Here is a 21710-nt window from a genome sequence, read left to right as displayed (position 1 = left end):
CTCACACCCAGCCATGATGCCCAGAGATATTACTGAGAGTGGCTAAAGGTCACCTTGTGATCTTTCCTGAATAGGAATTATGGACCAGATTTGACAATATCTAGTACAGTGGTACCTTGGTTCTCAAACGCCTTGGTACTCAAACAACTTGGAATCCAAACATTGCAAATCTGGAAAGAAGTGTTCTGGTTTGCAAACTTTTTTTGGAAGCTGAACATGCTCACTTTTGAGTGTTACACTTCCAGTTTGAATGCCACGCTTCCATTTTGAATGCCATGCTTCCGATTTGAGTGCCATGCTGAGGTCTGACTGTTTTTGCTATTTATTTTGCGTTTTTGCAGCTCTTTTTTGTTTGTTTTTGTGACTACAGTGGACGCTCAGATTGCGAACGTGATCTGTGTGGGATGCACATTCGCAAACCGCAGCATTCACAACCCGCAGCGGTGCGTCTACGCACGCATGGGTTGCGATCTGGTGCTTCTGCACATACACAAAGCGCGATTTAGCACTTCTGCGCATGTGTGACCCCCCAAACCCGAAAGTAACCCATTCCAGTACTTCTGGGTTTCAGTGGGTCCGTAACCTGAAAAAACACAACCTGAAGTATCTGTAACCTGAGGTATGACTGTATGTGGAACCCAGTTCAGCTACTGATTGATTATGTGACTGCAGTACATTGTTTATTGCTTTCATTTTATGAATCAATGGTCTCGTTAGATAGTAAAATTCATGTTAAGTTGCTGTTTTAGGGGTTGTTTTTAAAAGTCTAGAACGGATTAATCCATTTTATGTTACTTTCTATGGGAAAGTGCACTTTGGTTTTGGAATGCTTTGGTTCTGGAATGGACTTCCGGAACGGATTAAGTTTGAGAACAAAGGTACCACTGTATACCATACCAGTTCTTCAGGCAAGGCTCTATATATACACCAGTTAAACTATGCATAAAGAGCAGTATGAAAATCACATACAGTCACATAAATATTCCTGATCTACACTATTTATTTATTCTTCCACAGTTCAGGTTTTCCAAGAACCTGGACTTATTATGACACTGTAGTTTTCTCAATCTGGACACATAATTGATTCATAATGACATCATCATACAATGCCTTAGTTAACAAAACATTTCCCTTTTTCTTGTATTGCAACAGAGTAGCAAACTGAAATTTTCAGGGCACTGTGACCCCAGTAACCGCTTTCCCTGAGTAGCTTCAGAGGGCTGCATTCATTGGTTGTCATACTTAGAGTAGACCCACTGAAAGTGATGGATGTGACTAAAATCCATTCATTTAAATGGGTTTACTCTGAGTAAAACTTTGTCCTGTTCTTCTGCTAAAACATCAAAATGACTTCCAATCTCCCCCAAACAAATACTAAAACTCAAGCAATGCAAAACCTTGAAATACCAATAAAATAACAATATCTTAATAAACAAACAATCCCCAGCACCCCTCCTTATCTACTTCTGTGCCAACCTTTCAACAGAAACCTCTTCCCCTCTTTGGAAATTACTCCAAAGTAAATTCTACTGTGGTTGTGCCATGTGCACACATTACCAGCTTAAAGCGCAACTTTATCTCAATATAGATCAAAACTGATTTTTTTTGGGGGGGGGTGGTAATGCATCAATGCATATTATTTCATAAGAAAGGAAAGCAGAAATAGGGAATTTTGGCTAACATTGTACATACACTGCTTCCCAAATAAGCTGGGACTGTACTGGATGCAGAGCAAACAGGAGTAGGCACAACAGAGTTTACTCACAGGTAAGAGTGCACAGGATTCAACCAGTTAGTTTTATAGTACCCCCCTCAAAGGTTACATGCCACAATTATACACAACTGTATTTTGAGTTTTCCATTACTCTTCTTTACATCTGTATAAGACTTTGTAGCTATTGTTTTCACTCACCTCAAATGTAAGTGGCTTTAGCAGCCTTTTCTTTTACTACTACCTTTTAATATTCTGAAACACTGCCTTAACCTTCCAGGGATTCCTTCGTTTACCGTATCTTTCTTCTCCTTCTTGTTGTTTCAGTAGACCTGGAGTTGGAAGAAAAGAGTTAAAGAAAAGGCATCACCCCTAACAGCCTCCCTCAATTTTCTCTGGGAAGGAGCCATTAAACAAGTAGCAGAGACTCACAGGTATGAATTACCACTGGAAAGAGAGAATAAAATACCTTGTTTCTCAAAAACCTCTGATCAGATTTTTTTTGGAAACTGAAGGCAAACCTTCCCAGCATGTTGACCTCTAAATATGCACTTGCAGGTGTTAACTATTTAAAGATTTTATTCCTTGAGTTGCTTCAGCTGGCTCTTGATTAAAATTTGGCATGACTTGCCATGAGGCTTAATTAAGTAAAATAATGTATTCTGTGTATTTGGAGCCTCTGTAATTTGTAGGGAACATTAACTGCCTGCCATATTATCAATCATGATGTCCTATTTGGAATGGAGCAGCAACCTAAATTATAGATATCATATGATTAGCTAAGTACAAACCTAAGTAACATGTATACTCAGAAGTAAGTGCCAATTGAGCCCCGCCCAGTATGCATGCTTAGGATTACTGCCTAATGTTTGCTTTTGCTTAATAATGCAAGTACAAAGGTGCTATAAGAAAAAACTGCTCCTTTTTCCCTTATGGGTATCCAAGACCCCGTATAGAGTCTTTATGTAGGTTCTGTATCACTAGGAGAAAAATACAGAGGCCAGCCAGAGAATATTGAGAAGCAAAGCAGCTAGTAAGCTTGATCTTTATTAAACTGTTGCAACAGGGTCCCCCACTCGCCCCATGCAGGGATGGAGGAGAGGAACCCAGAACATTGGTGCACAAGCTCTTATACAGTGGTACCTCGGGTTAAGTACTTAATTCGTTCCAGAGGTCCGTTCTTAACCTGAAACTGTTCTTAACCTGAAGCACCACTTTAGCTAATGGGGCCTCCTGCTGCTGCCATGCCGCCGGAGCCCGATTTCTGTTCTTATCCTGAAGCAAAGTTCTTAACCTGAAGCACTGTTTCTGGGTTAGCGGAGTATGTAACCTGAAGCGTATGTAACCCAAGGTACCACTGTATAGACTTTTGATATTGCCTACCTTGTAGCTCAAGACCACCCCCCAAAACATCATACATACATCATGGAAAGAGGTGGTTCCCAGCAGAAAGTTGAGTGTGTTGCTTCTCACCTGTCTGCCAGGATACCTGATAATGCCTTCTTTGATTGCCTTTTCTGGGTAGCCTGGCCATTCGTTTGAGATGGTAAATACTTTGTTCCTGAATCTCTTACACATATTGATAGTGTGCTCAGGATTTAGAAGGCGATTGGGCCGGATCTGGTCCCCCGGGCCTTAGTTTGCCTACCCATGGAGTAGAGCATAGAATAATAGAACTGTAGAGTTGGAAGCTGGCATGCATGTATGATTTCAGCTAGATCATACATGACAGGTGGCTTCTGCTTAAAAACCTGCAATGAAGGAGAGTCTATAACCTCCTGAGGAAATCCACTCCACTGTTGAACAGCTCTTACTGTTAGAAAGTTTTTCCTGATGTTGTGTTAGAATCTCCTTTCTTTAACTTGAAGCCCTTGCTTTGGGTCCTACCCTCCTCTCAGCCTCCTCTTTTCCAGGCTAAACATACACAGCTCCTTCAACTGTTCTTCATAAGGCTTAGTTTCCAGACCCTTCATCACCTTGTCTGCCCTTCTCTGCACATGTTCCAATTTCCAATCCTTCTTAAATTGTGGTGCCCAGCACAGTACTCCAGGTGTTGTCTGACCAAGGCAGAATAGAGCGGGACTATTTAAAAAGCAGAGACACCATCTTGCCGACAAAGGTCCGTATAGTTAAAGCTATGGTTTTCCCAGTAGTGATGGATGGAAGTGAGAGCTGGACCATAAAGAAGGCTGATCGCCGAAGAATGGATGCTTTTGAATTATGGTCTGGAGGAGACTCTTGAGAGTCCCATGGACTGCAAGAAGATCAAACCTATCCATTCTGAAGGAAATCAGCCCTGAGTGCTCACTGGAAGGACAGATCCTGAAGCTGAGGCTCCAATACTTTGGCCACCTCATGAGAAGAGAAGACTCCCTGGAAAAGACCCTGATGGTGGGAAAGATGGAGGGCACAAGGAGAAGGGGACGACAGAGGACGAGATGGTTGGACAGTGTTCTCGAAGCTACCAGCATGAGTTTGACCAAACTGTGGGAGGCAGTGGAAGACAGGAGTGCCTGGTGTGCTCTGGTCCAGGGGGTCACGAAGAGACGGACATGACTAAACGACTAAACAACAACAACATTACTTCCCTTGATCTGGACACTATACTTCTGTCGATGCTGCCTAGAAAAGAAGTATTGAAGTTTTTTTTACTTCTTTTTTTTACTGCTGCATCACACTGTAGAGTCGTGTTTAAGCTTACATTTAAGGAACATTAAATGTGCATTTAAAGGCACACAACTCCCTCCTCCCAAATAAAGAAAATCCTGGGCTTTCTATAGCTTTGCCGCCTCGCAGAGCTACAATTCGCAGCACCCTTGACTAACTACAGTTCCCAGGATTCTTTGCGGGGAAGTCATGCGCTTTAAATGCTCCCTCTCTGCCTTCCAACCTTGCTTAACTCATGATTGGTCAGTTTTTCCATCCCGCCCTCCACATCCCGCCCTCCTGCCTCTTATTGGCTGAGCCGTGGTATGTTCCGCGGTACTGATTGGTTGTACTCTTTACACCTCGGGAAAGACGCCTCCGAGGCCGCGGAGCTTCGTGTGTTGCCTCATAAAGCCCCGAAAGGAGACTAGGAAGGATTTTCTCTCGCGTACGAGATGGAGCTAACCTACCAAACGTTGAAATCTACTTATCAGGCCAAAGAGGCGGTGAGTGGAAGAGTAGCCGTCGTTGTGTTTCGCTTCGCCCCGTTACTATGGTAACCCCCAGCGCTTTGTCTCTGCGCATGCGTCAGGTGAACTGGAACGCGCACGCGCAGTAACGCTGCCCCAGGATGGATGGTTTCTTGAGTCTCAAGAGGGAGCAAAAGTTTTTGGGTGTTGGTAATATTGACGTTTAAACAGCCTGAATAATACAAACACACACACACAAACAAACTTATAATTATTCAAGCTGTTTAAATGTATATATAAATGTATAAAATCTTTAAACCGTCCTGGGATCTTCAGATGAAGGGTTATTATTAATTTAATAATAATAATAATAATAATAATAATAATTAATAATTAATAATAATAATTAATAATAATAATTAATAATATAATCAACGTTAATGGGAGGGGAAAAAGTGATGATGAAACAGGAGTGGTTTTAATAAATGGTATTCTGCTTTTCCAATGGCAAATGCTGAGCTCAAAGCAGCTCTCAGTAATCGAAATAACATCATTTCTGCATTCTTGCAAGGTGGGGAGGCCAAGCCAGGAGGGTCTTTCCTAGGGGACGTTGCTGTAAGAACATAAGAAAATAAGAGCCCAGCTAGGGGCCCAACTTAGTCTAAGATCTTGTTCTTGTAGCGGCCGACTGGAGGCCTTCGGGAAACCAGCAAGAACCAGTTGCACATGAGCAACTCTCCCCATCCTATGGTCCCCAGCAACTGGTATTCAGAAGCATCGCTGCCTCCCAATTGTGAAGGGCAGAGTGTGTAGCCATTGTGGCTTGTAGCTATCAATAGCCCTCTCTTCCATGGATTTGTCTTGTCTTCTTAAAGGGACTCCACTCCCGATTTCTGTAGGGTTTACTACTCATCCTTTTCTTCTCACAGAGCTATCCTACAAGATAGTGGAGGTTTAGGATCAGAGTTTTCCTTTTCCTAGATGAGCTACCTTCCCAGGTTGAGGAGACCCTTCTGCCCCTCACTTTCCTCAACAGCACACACAGAAACCACCTTCTTGACAATTAGACGCACTATTGGCCTCGTCCACTCAATCTGCCTGTCTTTAGGGGAAGTCCCTAACTCACCAAGGGTTTGAGACCCATAGGCTGTGCTCACCTGGTTTGGCTGGTATCAGAAATGTATTAAAACAGAATCTGAGTTGACATAAATGTAGTAATATTTGCTCACAGAGAAGGACAAAAATGGTATTCATGGCATGTCTAAAAACTGCAAAAAAGAGATTTGGGGCAGGGGATTCTCTCCCCCCCCCCCCCAAGTTCTGCAACCACAGTGCCACAACTGAAAATGCCATGTCCCTGATAGCTTGGCTAGTTGTGGGTTGGGCTGAAATGACTTGGTTTTAAGCAGCGTCATTTGTTAACTGGAATTCTTCAGTGAGAGATTTGTGGTAAAGTTTCCTTGAAAGGTAGTTTACCACCCTGCCCAGCTACTGACTTGTCCCTGCTACAGAGACCTGTTTTGGGGCAGAGGTGTTCAAGGGCCTGGGATTACTCTTGTTTTTCACAAGCAGATATTGAGGCTCAATAGCTGACATGAGCTTTATGTGAACAGACTGCTAGCTCTACAGATTGCCAACATGCTGCACGTGTGCCCGTTCCCCCTGGTGAAATTAGTTCTGTTATAGCCAGTATGATACGTTGTGCTGTGTGCTTGTTGTGTGCTGTGTATGTGTATGGGGCCAAGAACGTTTCTCTCCTGTTTGCAGATAGCCCCCCCAAGTTGGCAACATCAGTGCCTAGACTCTAGAACATGCCTTGGAACCTTTTGCATTGTTTTCAGCAGATGAAATTATGTGGAAATAGTTCCTTGAAGTTCATTAAGTATGAAAATCACTGGCTTTCCGTATCGCCAGTCTCCAATCAGCTAGGAAATGACTAGGATCCCTCTGCCATAATAATAATAATAATAATAATAATAATAATAATAATAATAATAATAATTTATTATTTATTATTTATACCCCGCCAATCTGGCTGGACTTCCCCAGCCACTCTGGGCTGCTTCAAAAAAAAAAAAAAAAAAGTAAAATACTGTAATAAATCAAACATTAAAAGCTTCTCTAAACAGGGCTGCCTTCAGATGTCTTCTAAAAGTCTGGTAGTTGTTGTTCTCTTTGACATCTGGTGGGAGGGCGTTCCACAGGGAGGGCGCCACTACCGAGAAGGCCCTCTGCCTGGTTCCCTGTAGCTTTGCTTCTCGCAGTGAGGGAACTGCCAGAAGGCCCTCGGCACTGGACCTCAGTGTCCGGGCAGAACGATGAACGATGGGGGTGGAGACTCTCCTTCAGGTATACATGACCAAGGCCGTTTAGGGCTTGAAAGGTCAGCACCAACACTTTGAATTGTGCTCGGAAACATACTGGGAGCCAATGCAGGTCTTTCAAGACCAGTGTTATGTGGTCTCGGCGGCCGCTCCCAGTCACCAGTCTAGCTGCCGCGTTCTGGATTAGTTGTAGTTTCTGGGTCACCTTCAAAGGTATCCCCACGTAGAGCACATTATCTGACATTGGTGACTAACCATATTGACTGGGTAGTGTGCAAAATCCCATTGATGCAGTCAGTTTGTGTGCATTCTTCAGGACTACCTGTGGTGGTACACAGTCTCTAGTAGATATGTGCATTCATCAGTCTGGTTGCATTGGCTCAGACTTACATGCATGATGAAATTGAGAGTAAGAGAGAATGCACTGTGTCTAAGAGAAAGAAACTAATGTGCAGTTTGGATGCACAAGTAGAAGTGTGGGCCTTAAAATAAGCAAAGCCCCCCCCCCCCCCGCCGCCTTGAATAAAAGACAGGTTGGCCAACTTTTAGGACCTGTTCATCCAAAATGTAGGTGAACATTAACACATCACTGTCTGGTTAGTGCATGTGATGCTATTTGCTTTCTTTTGGATTGGCCAATCAGATGTTCAATGGGATGCCAGAGCCCTGTTTAAAGATGGGAAGGCAGCACCAAATTCTCCAAGGGCCATGATAAATGCAGAACAAAGCAGGTCTGATCATCACAACTTCACCTCATTTAAAATAAGCAGAGCACTATCAGCATCTTCTAAAAGAAAAAAAAAAGAACCTTGAGGAATTATCTGATCGTAATATTAAAACTTTGATTGCACGCTAATTCATCTTTTGGCAGCTGCAGCAAAAACTATGTGTGGCATTTTAAGAAATGAATAATGTACTCTGTAAGCATTGAAGCTAATTAGGGAAGCACTTTTAGCATTTAAAACTAGCTCCTGTTTAAGTGCCTTAAGCTTTTATTAATTGTATGGACGAAAAACCCTTTATAGTAATTGAAAATTTAATTACACCCATTTTTTTGTTCTAGGAATGGGAGCTTATTAAACTTTAAACACTTAAACATCTATTGAAATACCAATGGCTGTAAAGATGGTGGCATTCTACATACCAATTAAAGAAGCGAGCGTAAATCACTATAAACCTAAACTGAATTTTAAGTAATGTTTTGCTCGTTAAGTGCTTCTATTCTTTCACACATGTACAACATCTACCACTTCTGTGGTAACCATTGGCAGTGTCTGTCTTTGGCAGGTCTACGTTAGCACTGGTCTTTTAAAAAAGAAACACCTTAAATATTGTTCTTGGTGTTATGCTCCTGTCCCAGTGCTTGATGACAGCAGCTCTTATATGAGAGTAAAGAAGAGAACTTCATTCACGGTACAGGCTCAGCAGTGATAAGTGGGTCCAAGGTACACAAACATGGCAAGAGATGCAGGGCCAGACAGAAGCAACACAGATAGCCCAACAATTGCCATGCCCATCCTGCAAAGCTTTTAAAGATGAGGCAGAGTGAGCTCACTCGATAGACTCTCTCGCCTTACGGATCTGCTGTGCTTCAAATGTGCATCCGATCTCTACTACAGACAGAGGGGGCACCTGGGTCTTGGCAACAAGGCTGTATCCTGCCCCTCAGACTCCAGCTGCCTTCTCCTGCTCAATTCTTCCCCCATTCCTGACGTGACTTTGCAGGAGGGGGAATCAAGAGAGTTGGCAGAGCTGCTTCTCCCCAACATCTGGTGTCATGAAGGTCAGAGCTCCATTTTCCATTCCTTGCAGCCAGCCTCCCACTTCTTCTTCTTCTTCTTCTTCTTCTTCTTCTTCTTCTTCTTCTTCTTCTTCTCGTCTACCTCCTCCTCCTCCTCCTCCTCCTCCTCCTCCTTCTCCTCCACCTCCTCCTCCTCCTCCTCCTCCTCCTCCTCCTCCTCCTCCTCCTCCTCTATTTGGGACTGCCAAACCATCCTGATGGAAGTGAGTGGCCCATGACACTCAGAATAATTAATAGGAATTGTGCAGATCACGTATGGAAAAGATCTGGGCTACAAGGCAGGCTGTGTGTTTCCTTCAGTGGGGAGTAGCTGCCCCTTCTTTATCTCAAAACCCTAGGAGTGCAACTTTATATATTTGATTCTATTTATGGGTCACTTCCCATAACATACCTCCAAGTGATTTCATGGTAAAAACGTTGACGATAAAAGCAATTAAATGTAAAAGCTATTTAAAAGATTGGGTCGTATCCAAAGCTGCTGTTCCTCTAATGCAGCAGACCTCTGCTTGCGCAACGGAGCTTTTCTGTCCTCCTGCCCTGCAGCCTCCTTTATAGATCCTCAGCATCTGCTGCCTCTGTACACCCTCAACATCTGGAACAGATTTTGAGGGTGCACACAGGCGGAAGAGAGGAAGGGGGAGCCCCACTGCATGAGTGGAACTGTGCGTGTTCATGCGCAGATGGAATGGGCAGCCTCCTTGAAAGGCAGGCAATTCTGTTGCATCCTTTTCTGTGGCTGGGGGCTTTGAGCTCCTGGTACCTTATTGCTTTATTGCTAGCCATTTTTTTGCAGCACACTAGTGACCTCTCCTAGCATAGTTTCAGAATTACCGTATTACTCACATTTAATAAAGTACAAGACAAATACGGTACTCGTTTTGAAAAATGCACAGAACGGAAAAATAGCTTTCTGTCCTGGGCCACTAGATGGCTCTCTGGTTCCTCTGGAAAAGCCAGATTCCAGTAGATGAGCTAATGATTATTAAAAATAATAATAATGATGAACAGTTTTCACCGTCAAATAGCGGCCGACACTTGCTTCATGTAGACTATAATGACTGTAAATCTTGCACTTTTGCAGTAGAATCCTACACACGTTTGCTGGCTTAGTGGGCTTACTCCCAAGTAGCTTACTTCGTGGGTAAAGGTAAAGGGACCCCTGACCATTAGGTCCAGTCACGGACGACTCTTGGGTTGCGGCGCTCATCTTGCTTTACTGGCCGAGGGAGCTGGCATACAGCTTCCGAGTCATGCAGCCAGCATGACTAAGCCGCTTCTGGCAAACCAGAGCAGCGCACGGAAATGCCGTTTACCTTCCCACCGAAGTGATACCTATTTATCTACTTGCACTTTGATGTGCTTTCGAACTGCTAGGTTGGCAGGAGCAGGGACCGAGCAACAGGAGCTCACCCCGTCGCGGGGATTCGAACCGCCGACCTTCCGATTGGCAAGTCCTAGGCTCTGTGATTTAACCCACAGCGCCACCCGCATCAATTGTAAATGGGAGCTGCATGTGTAAAACTGGTGGGATGTGTCCTTGAACTCTGATAATGTTTCTTCCTTGCCTGGATGGAAGATGGAGAGGGTTGTGTGAATATGGGCAGGAAGAAGTCTCCTGTACAAATGTTAAATTTGCATCCATTGCCCCACCTGCCATAATTGCCCAGCAAAGAATGTGTCCGTCAGGCTAAAAAAAATTATCCATTGCTGCTTCAGAGTCTCATAAGCTGCATGGACACATGACAGAGCCCTGGTTCCAGGAAACTTTGATTAAAGATTAAGTGATGACTATGCTTTGCTGGAGGGACGCGGGTGGTGCTGTGGGTAAAAGCCTCAGTGCCTAGGGCTTGCCGATCGAAAGGTTGGCGGTTCGAATCCCCGCGGCGGGGTGCGCTCCCGTTGTTCGGTCCCTGCTCCTGCCAACCTAGCAGTTCGAAAGCACCCCCAGGTGCAAGTAGATAAATAGGTACCGCTTACTGGCGGGAAGGTAAACGGCATTCCGTGTGCTGCGCTGCCTCGCCAGATGCGGCTTTGTCACGCTGGCCACGTGACCCGGAAGTGTCTCCGGACAGTGCTGGCCCCCGGCCTCTTGAGTGAGATGGGCGCACAACCCTAGAGTCTGTCAAGACTGGCCCATACGGGCAGGGGTACCTTTACCTAGGGACGCTGGTGGCGCTGTGGGTAAAAGCCTCAGCGCCTAGGGCTTGCCGATTGAAAGGTCGGCAGTTCGAATCCTCACGGCGGGGTGCGCTCCCGCTGTTCGGTCCCAGTGCCTGCCTACCTAGCAGTTCGAAAGCACCTCCGGGTGCAAGTAGATAAATAGGGACCGCTTACTAGCGGGAAGGTAAACAGCGTTTCCGTGTGCGGCTCTGGCTCGCCAGAGCAGCTTCGTCACGCTGGCCACGTGACCCGGAAGTGTCTGCGGACAGCGCTGGCCCCCGGCCTCTTAAGTGAGATGGGCGCACAACCCTAGCGTCTGTCAAGACTGGCCCATACGGGCAGGGGTACCTTTACCTTTACGTTTATGCTTTGCTGGAAACCACAGGAGGCGAGAGTTGCTCTTGTGCTCAGGTCTTTCTCGCAGGTTTCCAACAGGAATCTGGTTGGCCACTGTGAGAACTGGATGCCGGGCCAGATGGAAGACTGGCTGCATCCACTAGGTTCTTCTTATGTGCTTTCTCAACAGCAATAGACTTCTACAAGAGGATCATATTCTAAAACTTCCTCTTTTATATGCAGGAAGAGATGCGATCAGAAGCCCGTCGGAAAAACCTCCTCATTCTGATTTTACATTATTTAATGGATGAAGGGTATGTTTTCTTTTGCTTACTAGCAAATATTCATGTTTTTTTGTTTTTTTACTGATCTGTTTTTCTTGTTCAATTAAAATAAAATAGGTTAGCAAAGATATAACCCTAGATATTTGCAAACTTTGTTTCCTTTCGGGCTGTGTAGTAAAACTTGTAGAGTTCTACTGGGCTTTCTTCCAGGTATACTATAGGCTGGCATCCTCTGTAAATTTGTGTCCTAGAGAAAGACTTAATATTTGAAAAGCTGTTCTGCTTAGTCAGCTGGAAGGGATTCCTACACTCCACAGGCAAACGACCTAATTACATGCTTTGTTTGGCTGGCCTGTTGAACCTGTCACCACACTGATGGGTTGTTAAAATGTGGGAGATGATTTTCCAGCAACAGGTACAGTAGTACCTCAGGTTACATACGCTTCAGGTTACAGGCTCCGCTAACCCAGAAATAGTACCTCGGGTTAAGAACTTTGCTTCAGGATGAGAACAGAAATCGTGCTCCAGTGGCGCAGTGGCAGTGGGAAGCCCCATTAGCTAAAGTGCCACCTCAGGTTAAGAACAGTTTCAGGTTAAGAACGGACCTCCAGAACGAATTAAGTTCTTAACCTGAGGTACCACTGTATTAATAAGCATTGTTTCCTCCAACTGTGTGGCGGCAGAGCATAGCCATCATGGTTAATAGCCATTGATAGCCCTGTCCTCCTTGAATTTGTCTAATCCTCTTCTTAAGCCATCTAGGTTGGTGTCTGTCACTGCCTCCAGTGGAAGTGAGTTTTTTTTTAAGGTTTCAATTTTTAAAAACATTTTTTTATATGCTGGAGGTCTCCCAGAATGGCTGGGGCAACCCAGTCGGATGGGCGAGGTACAAATAATACATTATTATTATTATTATTATTATTATTATTATTATTATTATAGAATGAGTAATACTGCTGCTTGAAAATATAACTCTCAGGGAAGGAGTGTTTGCCACGTGATGAGAGGTTTGGATGACTGCTATCACATGATGACTGTCATTGAAAGGACCTTGTGTTCCATAAGAACATATATACAGTGATACCTCGGGTTAAGTACTTAATTCGTTCCAGAGGTCCGTTCTTAACCTGTTCTTAACCTGTTCTTAACCTGAAGCACCACTTTAGCTAATGGGGCCTCCTGATGCTGCCGCGCCGCCGGAGCACGATTTCTGTTCTCATCCTGAAGCAAAGTTCTTAACCCGAGGTACTATTTCTGGGTTAGCGGAGTCTGTAACCTGAAGTGTTTGTAACCCGAGGTACCACTGTATAGCTAATAAATATTAAAAGTGCCAGTGTCAGGATGGGGTGGAAAGCAGGAGGCAAGGGGTCCATGGTCCTTGTGGGCACTATTTTAGTAACTCCAGGAATAGGCTATGATGCCATCAGTTGGAGACACGCACAAAATAGTGGCTATTGGGTAGAGCTGTTTGTCCAGTGGAGCCACTTGGAAAGACCAACATCAGAGTGGTGATGATGATGTACTTAACAGTTTCAGTGATGATGCAATGATCCTGGTCCTGTTTTATGTTGCCATTCTCCCTTCCCGCCTCTTTTTGTATAAAACATTTTGGTTTTCCCCCCTACAATGTTATAACAATTGAATAAACTGAACCCCCAAATCTGTAATTCCCAGTTATGTCGATGCTGCAAACGCATTGGAGCAAGAAACGAAGCTGGGCTTGCGGCGCTTTGAAGTTTGCGACAATGTTGACCTTGAGACAATTTTGATGGAATACGAAAGCTACTACTATGTCAAATTCCAGAAGTACCCAAAGATTACCAAAAAAGCCTTAGACACCAGTATGTGGCTAATTTCCAGAATCAATGTCTGTGGGTTTTTGTTTTCTTTTCAGATTTTAAATTCAGAATTTCTTATTACCACTAGTGTTTGAAATTTTATTTAACACCGTGCTGGTAAATTGGTGGCATTCCTCCTCGTTTTACCCTTATAACAGGCCTGTGAGGTAGGTTAAACTGAGAGAACGGGACTGGCCCCAAATCACCCCAGTGAACTTTACGGCTGAGTAGGGATTTGAACTCCCATACCCCAGTCTGAAATTCAACCACTGTGCCACACTGGCTTTCTGAAGCTGGTTTCTGTGTGCATATCACTTGCTGGATTCAGAGCTGTGGGTGCAAACTGGATGCAAATTGGAATGGTGATAGCTGCTCTCCATTCTGCATTAAAGGTGCTGACCTTTAAAGCCCTAAACGGCCTCGGTCCAGTATACCTGAAGGAGTGACTCCACCCCCATCATTCAGCTCCGAGGACCTTCTGGCAGTTCCCTCGCTGTGAGAAGTGAGGTTACAGGGAACCAGGCAGAGGGCCTTCTCGGTAATGGGATGGAATTTATGTACGCAATTCACTGCCTAGGGACGCGGGTGGCGCTGTGGGCTAAAGCCTCAGTGCCTAGGGCTTGCCGATCGAAAGGTCGGCGGTTCGAATCCCCGCGGTGGGGTGCGCTCCCGCTGTTCTGTCCCAGCGCCTGCCAACCTAGCAGTTCGAAAGCACCCCTGGGTGCAAGTAGATAAATAGGGACCGCTTACTAGTGGGAAGGTAAACGGCATTTCCGTGTGCGGCTCTGGCTCGCCAGAGCAGTGATGTCACGCTGGCCACGTGACCCGGAAGTGTCTTCGGACAGCGCTGGCCCTTGGCCTCTTTGAGTGAGATGGGCGCACAACCCTAGAGTCTGTCAAGACTGGCCCGTACGGGCAGGGGTACCTTTACCTTTACCTTTAATTCACTGCCTGGGAAGTTGTCCTGTCCAAACCTTTCTGAGATGAAGGGATGCTTTGCAAGGGTCCTACCAGGCACTTCTGTGGTTTCCTTTTGTTTCAGTGGGGTTTGAGCAGAACCTTTCAGTCAATTGTGGTCTGTGTTGTTGTATGCATGTTTAAAACATTTGGATATAGGGAAGAACAACTTTTTTTAAAAAAATATAGTAATATTATATTAAAAGAAGTTCCGTTATAGAAAATAAAGCAATGAAAAGAAGAACTTCCTGACAGTAAGAGCTGTTCGACAGTGGAATTTGCTGCCAAGGAGTGTGGTGGAGTCTCCTTCTTTGGAGGTCTTTAAGCAGAGGCTTGGCAACCATATGTCAGGAGTGCTCTGATGGTGGTTCCTGCTTGGCAGGGGGTTGGACTCGATGGCCCTTGTGGTCTCTTCCAACTCTATGATTCTGTGATTCTATGAAAAGTGCTAAAGTACAATAAAAAAATATAATACAACACAGTAACTATAATCAGTTACATCTCCATTATTATATGGATATATGAATAATATTATTTTCCTAATATATATTTGATTCTTAGTAACCGACTGTATTCTGTAGAAACTCATTCCAGGTGTCAATATAGTTATCCAAACAAAGTCTACATCTGTAAGCAATCCTTTCATATGATGTGGGTGTTGTGTCATCAGCCATTGATTAAAGGGGATCATGTATTTATTCTTTCAGTTTATCAATACCAGTCTCTTGTAGAATCCATTTTCGTTGTCCAGTTGTCAGCTTCCATTAAAGGGAAGAACAACTTGTGTCAGAGCAAAGAGTAGATCACTGTGCAGGGCAAGCTTCAGCCTGCTTAACTTTGTGGCTGGATTGTGGCCCTCGAATATATACATTATTTTATTTAAAAGAAAGGCAAGGTCTCTCTCTCTTCTCTTTTGCCCCCAACAAACAGCAGACAACAAATCAAGAACTGGAGGAAAACAAAAAAGGTAAGAGAAATGGCTGCCATGAGGACACAGTTGGTAGTAAAAAAGATTTTCCGTAGCCATGCAGCCACAACATTATTTATTCCTGATGGTTGCATTCCAGGAGTGGGCAGGGCCCAGTGGCGTAGCGTGGGGGGTGCAGGGGGGGCCGGCCGCACCGGGCGCAACATCTGGGGGGGGGGCGCTCGCACTCGCAGCTCTCTGCCCCTACCTGGCTCACTCACTCTCTCTCACTGCAGTGCTGGCTGTGCGAATCCGATCCGAGCCGCCGGGTCACCGCCCACTGTGGAGGGGAGGGTGCCAGGCGTGCGGTGCGGTGAGAGAGCGAGGGACTATCTGGGGGAGGGACAGTGCAGCGGGGGGGGGCGCAAATTACTTGCCTTGCCCTGGGTTAGGGGGCGCAAATTACTTGCCTTGCCCCAGGTGCTGACAACCCACGCTACGCCACTGGCAGGGCCATACCTAAAGTGGGTGGTGCCAAACACAAAATCTCACCTCTTTGGCATAGAGCACACCCTTGGCAGAGGCACACACAGTCATAGCGCCAACACACACACACACACACACACACACACACACAGCTCCTGCTTAAACCACATCACAAAATGTGTTGCACTGAGGATGGAAAGAGCCCATCCCAGTTTGTCAGGGCCTCCCATGTACTGGACAGGGGCCAGCAAACTTTTCCAGCAGGGGGCTGGTCCACTGTCCCTCAGACCTTGTGGGGGGCCGGACTATATTTTGGGGAAAAAAGAACGAATTCCTATGCCCCACAAATAACCCAGAGATGCATTTTGAATACAGTGGACCCTCGGGTTGTGAACGTGATCCGTGCGGGATGCACGTTCGCAACCTGCAACATTCGCAATCTGCGTTTGCGCATGTGCGGGTTGCAATTCGGCACTTCTGCACATGCGCAGAGCACAATTTAGCGCTTCTGCGCATGTGCAGCCGCCAAAACCTGGAAGTAACCCGTTCCGGTACTTCTGGGTTTCAGCAGTCCACAACTCAAAAAAACGCAACCTGAAGCGGCTGTAACCAGAGGTATGACTGTAAAAGCATAATTTCTCCTCATGTAAAAACACCAGGCAGGCCCCACAAATAACCCAGAGATGCATTCTTAATAAATGCACACATTCTACTCATGTAAAAACACACTGATTCCCGAACCGTCTGTGGGCCGGATTTAGAAGGCGATTGGGCCGGATCCGGCCCCCGGGCCTTAGTTTGCCTACCCATGTACTGGAGGGTGGGTGCCCAGGAAGAGGGTGGAGCTTGAGCTGGGATAGGGGGTGTGGCCTGCCAGGAGTGCCAGGAGCTAGGTGGGGAAAACCCACCTTTACCTTAGTCCTTTGCCATATCAAGACAGGTTGTAAACCTGACACTTCCTGAAAGCCTTTCTTTTTTTTGTTGTTGTTCTAGGGCAACAAGCAGCATGTGTCGGAATCTTCCTAAGATTCTCCCAGCAAGTCAGAGGCCAGTTTCGAAAAGTATTTCTCGTAGGATGGTCGAGCCAAAACATTCCAGCAAGGATAGTCCTAAAGAGGTTGAGATTCCTTTTTTCTTTCCTCCTCCCACCCCCGTTTTGTAAATTTGGGGAATGCACTATGCCTAGCAATAGGATACAGCAACTGGTAGATTACTGGGGCTGCTTAAACCTTTATAGGAGGTTTTGTGTAAAGGTATCGGGGAGGTAGAAGGATAATTAAAACTTCGGACATCCTGGGACAACCACAGACTGAAATCTGCTTAATAGACATTCTGTCTCCCCAGCAAACTTTGGGAACAAGTATTGGAAGGATGGCAACAGCTTTGTAGACAGATAATTACTTGTATCCTCACCAAATTACAATCCCCCAAGTTTATTGGGTGTAAGCATTTCAAATAATCAACCAGATAACTGGAGTAAGATTAGAATGGATGCCTTAAATATGTTGCTGGATTGTATACAAGATAGTGATGTATGGAAGTGATGTATGGAAGTGAGAGCTGGACCATAAAGAAGGCTGATCGCTGAAGAATTGACGCTTTTGAATTATGGTGCTGGAGGAAACTCTTGAGAGTCCCATGGACTGCAAGAAGAACAAACCTATCCATTCTGAAGGAAATCAGCCCTGAGTGTTCACTGGAAGGACAGATCCTGAAGCTGAGGCTCCAATACTTTGGCCACCTCATGAGAAGAGAAGACTCACTGGAAAAGCCCCTGATGTTGGGAAAGATGGAGGGCACAAGGAGAAGGGGACGACAGAGGACGAGATGGTTAGACAGTGTTCTCAAAGCTACAAACATGAATCTGACCAAACTGCGGGTGGCGGTGGAAGACAGGAGTGCCTGGCGTGCTCTGGTCCATGGGGTCACGAAGAGTCGGACACGACTGAACGACTAAACAACAACATACAAGATATGCCATAACAAAGGAAGTGAAAACTTGATTATTTATCTCTTAATGGCAGCAAGGGTTGTTCTTGCCCAATATTGGAAAAGCTCTGTTGTCCCATCTGTTAGGGAATGGTTATTTAAATCATTAGAAATGGCTCATATGAGTAAGCTAAAAGAGATGGTGTATACAAATGAAATGGACAAGCTGTATACACAGTGTTTTCTAAATGGCAGCTTTTCGTTCTTTATTGAAAAAGACAATTATGGATTAGGGAGTCTTGATATATTTTCATTTACAGAGAGAGTGAGACTATGCGTATATATTTGCATAATTAGAAAGGAGGGGAAACAATTCCTCAGATTCTTTGGGGATTGCCATTACAGTTAAACTAGACTATAACCAATATGTGTTTCTACTATAGATATACTCTCTGTATTCCAAAACTATTCTGAGAGTGTTGGTTAACCTGGCTTGGATGAAAAGAGAGAGAAAAGTGTATGGAGCTGGAGCTGTTTCAAGCGTTACTGCAGCCAAACTTGTATCTGTGGCAATAATGGCTGGTTTGCACGTCACATTAAACCATAGTTTAAAACAAACCATGGTTCAGTGTGCCGACCCACATCACCCAAAAGGTTCCCCTGCCTTTGCTGCTTCCACGCCACAGGCAAAACAAGCCAGAGTGGTTATTTTCAGCTGGCTCCTCCCTGCTCTTCAGGGGTGTCTTACTGAGCAAAGTTGAGTGTTAAGCATTGCTGCTTTTTCTCATTTCCTGCACTGTGCTCAACAGGAAGCAAAGGCAGAGAACAGCCCTGTTGTGTAATTGCAGCAGCCATCATGGATGTTACAAACCCCAATAGGACACATTGGTTGCGCTGGGGATGCCAAGCACAGAGAATTGTGGGAGTTTCTCAAACATGCCTGCTTTGGAAACCTCTTGTAATTTCATTTTTTTTTAAAAAAATAATCTTTATTAATTTAAATTATAGTACACACTTATACAAAGAATTTACAATCTCATACTACAAAAAGAAAATTAAAGAAAAAACAATTAAGAAAAAAGAAAAGAAGAAAATACAGAAAAAAAGAATGAAGATAAAGCAAATTTACGTGCATAAAAAAACCCCTTAATCTCCCTAATTAATACTTAATTGAACACATAAATAAAAAAAGACTTCTGACACGAATCTTGCAATCATTCTCATTGTACTGTTTATACTGTCGCCCCCCCCCCCGCAGTTTTATATTCTTTAGTATTGTTCCCATCTACTCCACAAACGGTTTTTGTTGTGTCACTCAAGTTCTGCTAATACGCTGTGATTGGTACAATACGATCTTACATAGTCCTTAAATGTTCTCCATTCTCCAAATATTTTCTGGTTCAATACTCCTCTAACTCTTCCCGTCAGTTTTGCTAGTTGTAAATATTCTAACATGAGTATCTGCCAGTCTGTAATTGTCGGTATTGTTTCGTTTTTCCACTTCCTCGCCACAAGAATTCTTGCTGCTGTGGTGGCATACATGAACAGTGGTCTTATGTCTTTTTTAATTTCTAATGGTAAAATGCCTAAAAGAAAGATCTCTGGGTTTTTTTTATAGGTAAGTCTGAATAATTTCTTAAATTCATTATATCTATTATCCCAGAATTCCCTAATGATTGCACAAGTCCACCAAATGTGGTAGCATGACCCCACGTCGATTTTACATCTCCAACAAATTGGTAACCCTCCTTGATACATTTTCGCTAGTTTCAAGGGAGTATGATGCCATCTATATAACATCTTCATGATGTTCTCCCTAAGGTAGCCATGTTCAAATATATAAAAGGATGTCACATAGCGGAGGGAGAAAGGCTGCTCCAGAGAAGCGGACACGGAGCAATGGATCCAAACTACAAGAAAGGAGATTCCACCTAAACATTAGGAAGAACTTCCTGACAGTAAGAGCTGTTTGACAGTGGAATTTGCTGCCAAGGAGTGTGGTGGAGTCTCCTTCTTTGGAGGTCTTTAAGCAGAGGCTTGACAACCATATGTCAGGAGTGCTCTGATGGTGTTTCCTGCTTGGCAGGGGGTTGGACTCGATGGCCCTTGTGGTCTCTTCCAACTCTATGATTCTGTGATTCTAGGTTATAGCATGCTCTTGTAATTTCAAAATTGGTCTGTGTTTGTGTTTGTTTTCTGTAGGAGAGTGAAGATGCTTTTGCCCGGGTGCCATCTGAGTTTGGTTTAAACGTGTCTGCAATCCAGAAAGGAAGTGGAGAAGGCGCTCATCCTAGGAGGGTTAGTCGGAAGCCTAACAGCATGCATGGATTGTTATTATAAGAGTGTTTGGGTGTCTGAAGGTGGAAACTTATGGATGTCTTGCAACAGCCTTCCCTAAATTGGTTCCCTACAGATGGTTTGAGGCAGCCCCACCTCCACCCGTTGTTCCAGTGGCTTCCCTACTGGTATGGCTTCTTACATTTTGGTTCCCTGTCCAACATCTCTTGTTGGTTGTTGATCTCTGGCAGGCTAGAGACAAAGGTGAGAGCTGCTTCCTAGTTCTGCTGGATCTCTCAGCGGCCTTTGATACAATTGACCATAACATCCTTCTGGACCGTCTAGAGGGGCTGGGAGCTGGGGGCACTGTCATACAGTGGTTCCGCTCCTTCCTCCTGGGCTGTGTTCAGAAAGTGGTAGTGGGGGATGAGTGTTCAGACCCCTAGGCCCTCACTTGTGGGGTGCCTCAGGGTTCCATCCTCTCCCCCATGCTTTTAAACATCTATATGAAGCTGCTGGGAGAGATCATAAGGGGGTTTGGAGTGGGTGTCCATCAATATGCAGATGATACCCAGCTCTACCTCTCTTTCAAATCAGAACCAGTGAAGGCGGTAAAGGTCCTGTGTGAGTGCCTGGAGGCGGTTGGAGGATGGATGGCAGCTAATGGATTGAGGTTGAATCCTGACAAGACAGAAGTACTGTTTTTGGGGGACAGGGGGCGGGCTGGTGTGGATGACTCCCTGGTCCTGCATGGGGTAACTGTGCCCCTGAAGGACCAGGTGCGCAGCCTGGGAGTCATTTTGGACTCTCAGCTGTCCATGGAGGCGCAGGTCAATTCTGTGTCCAGGGCGGCTATCTACCAGCTCCACCTGGTACACAGGCTGAGACCCTACCTGCCCGCAGACTGTCTCGCCAGAGTGGTGCATGCTCTAGTTATCTCTTGCTTGGACTACTGCAATGCACTCTTTGTGGGGCTACCTTTGAAGGTGACCCGGAAACTGCAATTAATCCAGCTAGACTGGGGACTAGGAGTGACTGCCGGGACCACATAACACCGGTCCTTAGAAATCTGCATTGGCTACCAGTATGTTTCCAAGCACAATTCAAAGTGCTGGTGCTGACCTTTAAAGCCCTAAACAGCCTTGGCCCAGTATACCTGAAGGAGTGTCTCCACTCCCATCGTTCTGCCCGGACACTGAGGTCCAGCTCCGAGGGCCTTCTGGCGGGTCCCTCACTGCGACAAGCGAAGTTACAGGGAACCAGGCAGAGGGCCTTCTCAGTAGTGGCACCTGCCCTGTGGAACGCCCTCCCATCAGATGTCAAAGCGATAAACAACTACCTGACATTCAGAAGACATCTTAAGCCAGCCCTGTTCAGGGAAGTTTTTAATGTATGACATATTAGTGTATTTTTGGTCTTTGTGGAAGCCGCCCAGAGTGGCTGGGGAAGCCCAGCCAGATGGGCGGGGTACAAATAAATTATTATTATTATTATTATTATTATTATTATTATTATTATTATTATTATGATGTTCCAGGCTGAAGACCTGCCATGGGCTTCAGGGTCCGGTAAACACTATTTGTT

General features: G+C 45.1%; 2 protein-coding genes across 5 annotated transcripts in view; one reads left to right on the top strand and one right to left on the bottom strand.

The window, feature by feature from the left end:
* The window catches only part of PIAS2 (protein inhibitor of activated STAT 2), a 36279-nt gene extending 31478 nt beyond the window's left edge, over positions 1 to 4801 (bottom strand). For all 3 annotated transcript variants that reach the window (XM_083402892.1, XM_083402895.1, XM_083402893.1), the window contains exons 1-2: positions 4662 to 4801; positions 1913 to 2043 (exon numbers count right to left, since the gene is read on the bottom strand). The gene's annotated coding sequence lies outside the window, so the exon portion shown is untranslated. The remainder of the gene's footprint in view (positions 1 to 1912; positions 2044 to 4661) is intronic.
* KATNAL2 (katanin catalytic subunit A1 like 2) overlaps positions 4725 to 21710 on the top strand; it is a 40752-nt gene continuing 23766 nt past the window's right edge. The window contains exons 1-6 of one of the 2 annotated variants that reach the window (XM_083402957.1): positions 4725 to 4863; positions 11692 to 11762; positions 13407 to 13573; positions 15458 to 15494; positions 16914 to 17037; positions 20052 to 20147. In XM_083402957.1, the coding sequence (XP_083259083.1) occupies positions 4813 to 4863; positions 11692 to 11762; positions 13407 to 13573; positions 15458 to 15494; positions 16914 to 17037; positions 20052 to 20147 (546 nt within the window). In that variant the 5' untranslated portion in view covers positions 4725 to 4812. The remainder of the gene's footprint in view (positions 4864 to 11691; positions 11763 to 13406; positions 13574 to 15457; positions 15495 to 16913; positions 17038 to 20051; positions 20148 to 21710) is intronic. The other variant, XM_083402958.1, reaches the window with a different exon arrangement.

This window comes from Podarcis tiliguerta (assembly GCF_965153285.1).
Source record: "Podarcis tiliguerta genome assembly, chromosome: 11".
In the NCBI taxonomy this organism is placed as follows: Eukaryota; Metazoa; Chordata; class Lepidosauria; order Squamata; family Lacertidae; genus Podarcis; species Podarcis tiliguerta.
The sequence above is the reverse complement of the archived record's forward strand: the minus strand, read 5'-3'. Positions and strand labels throughout refer to the sequence as shown.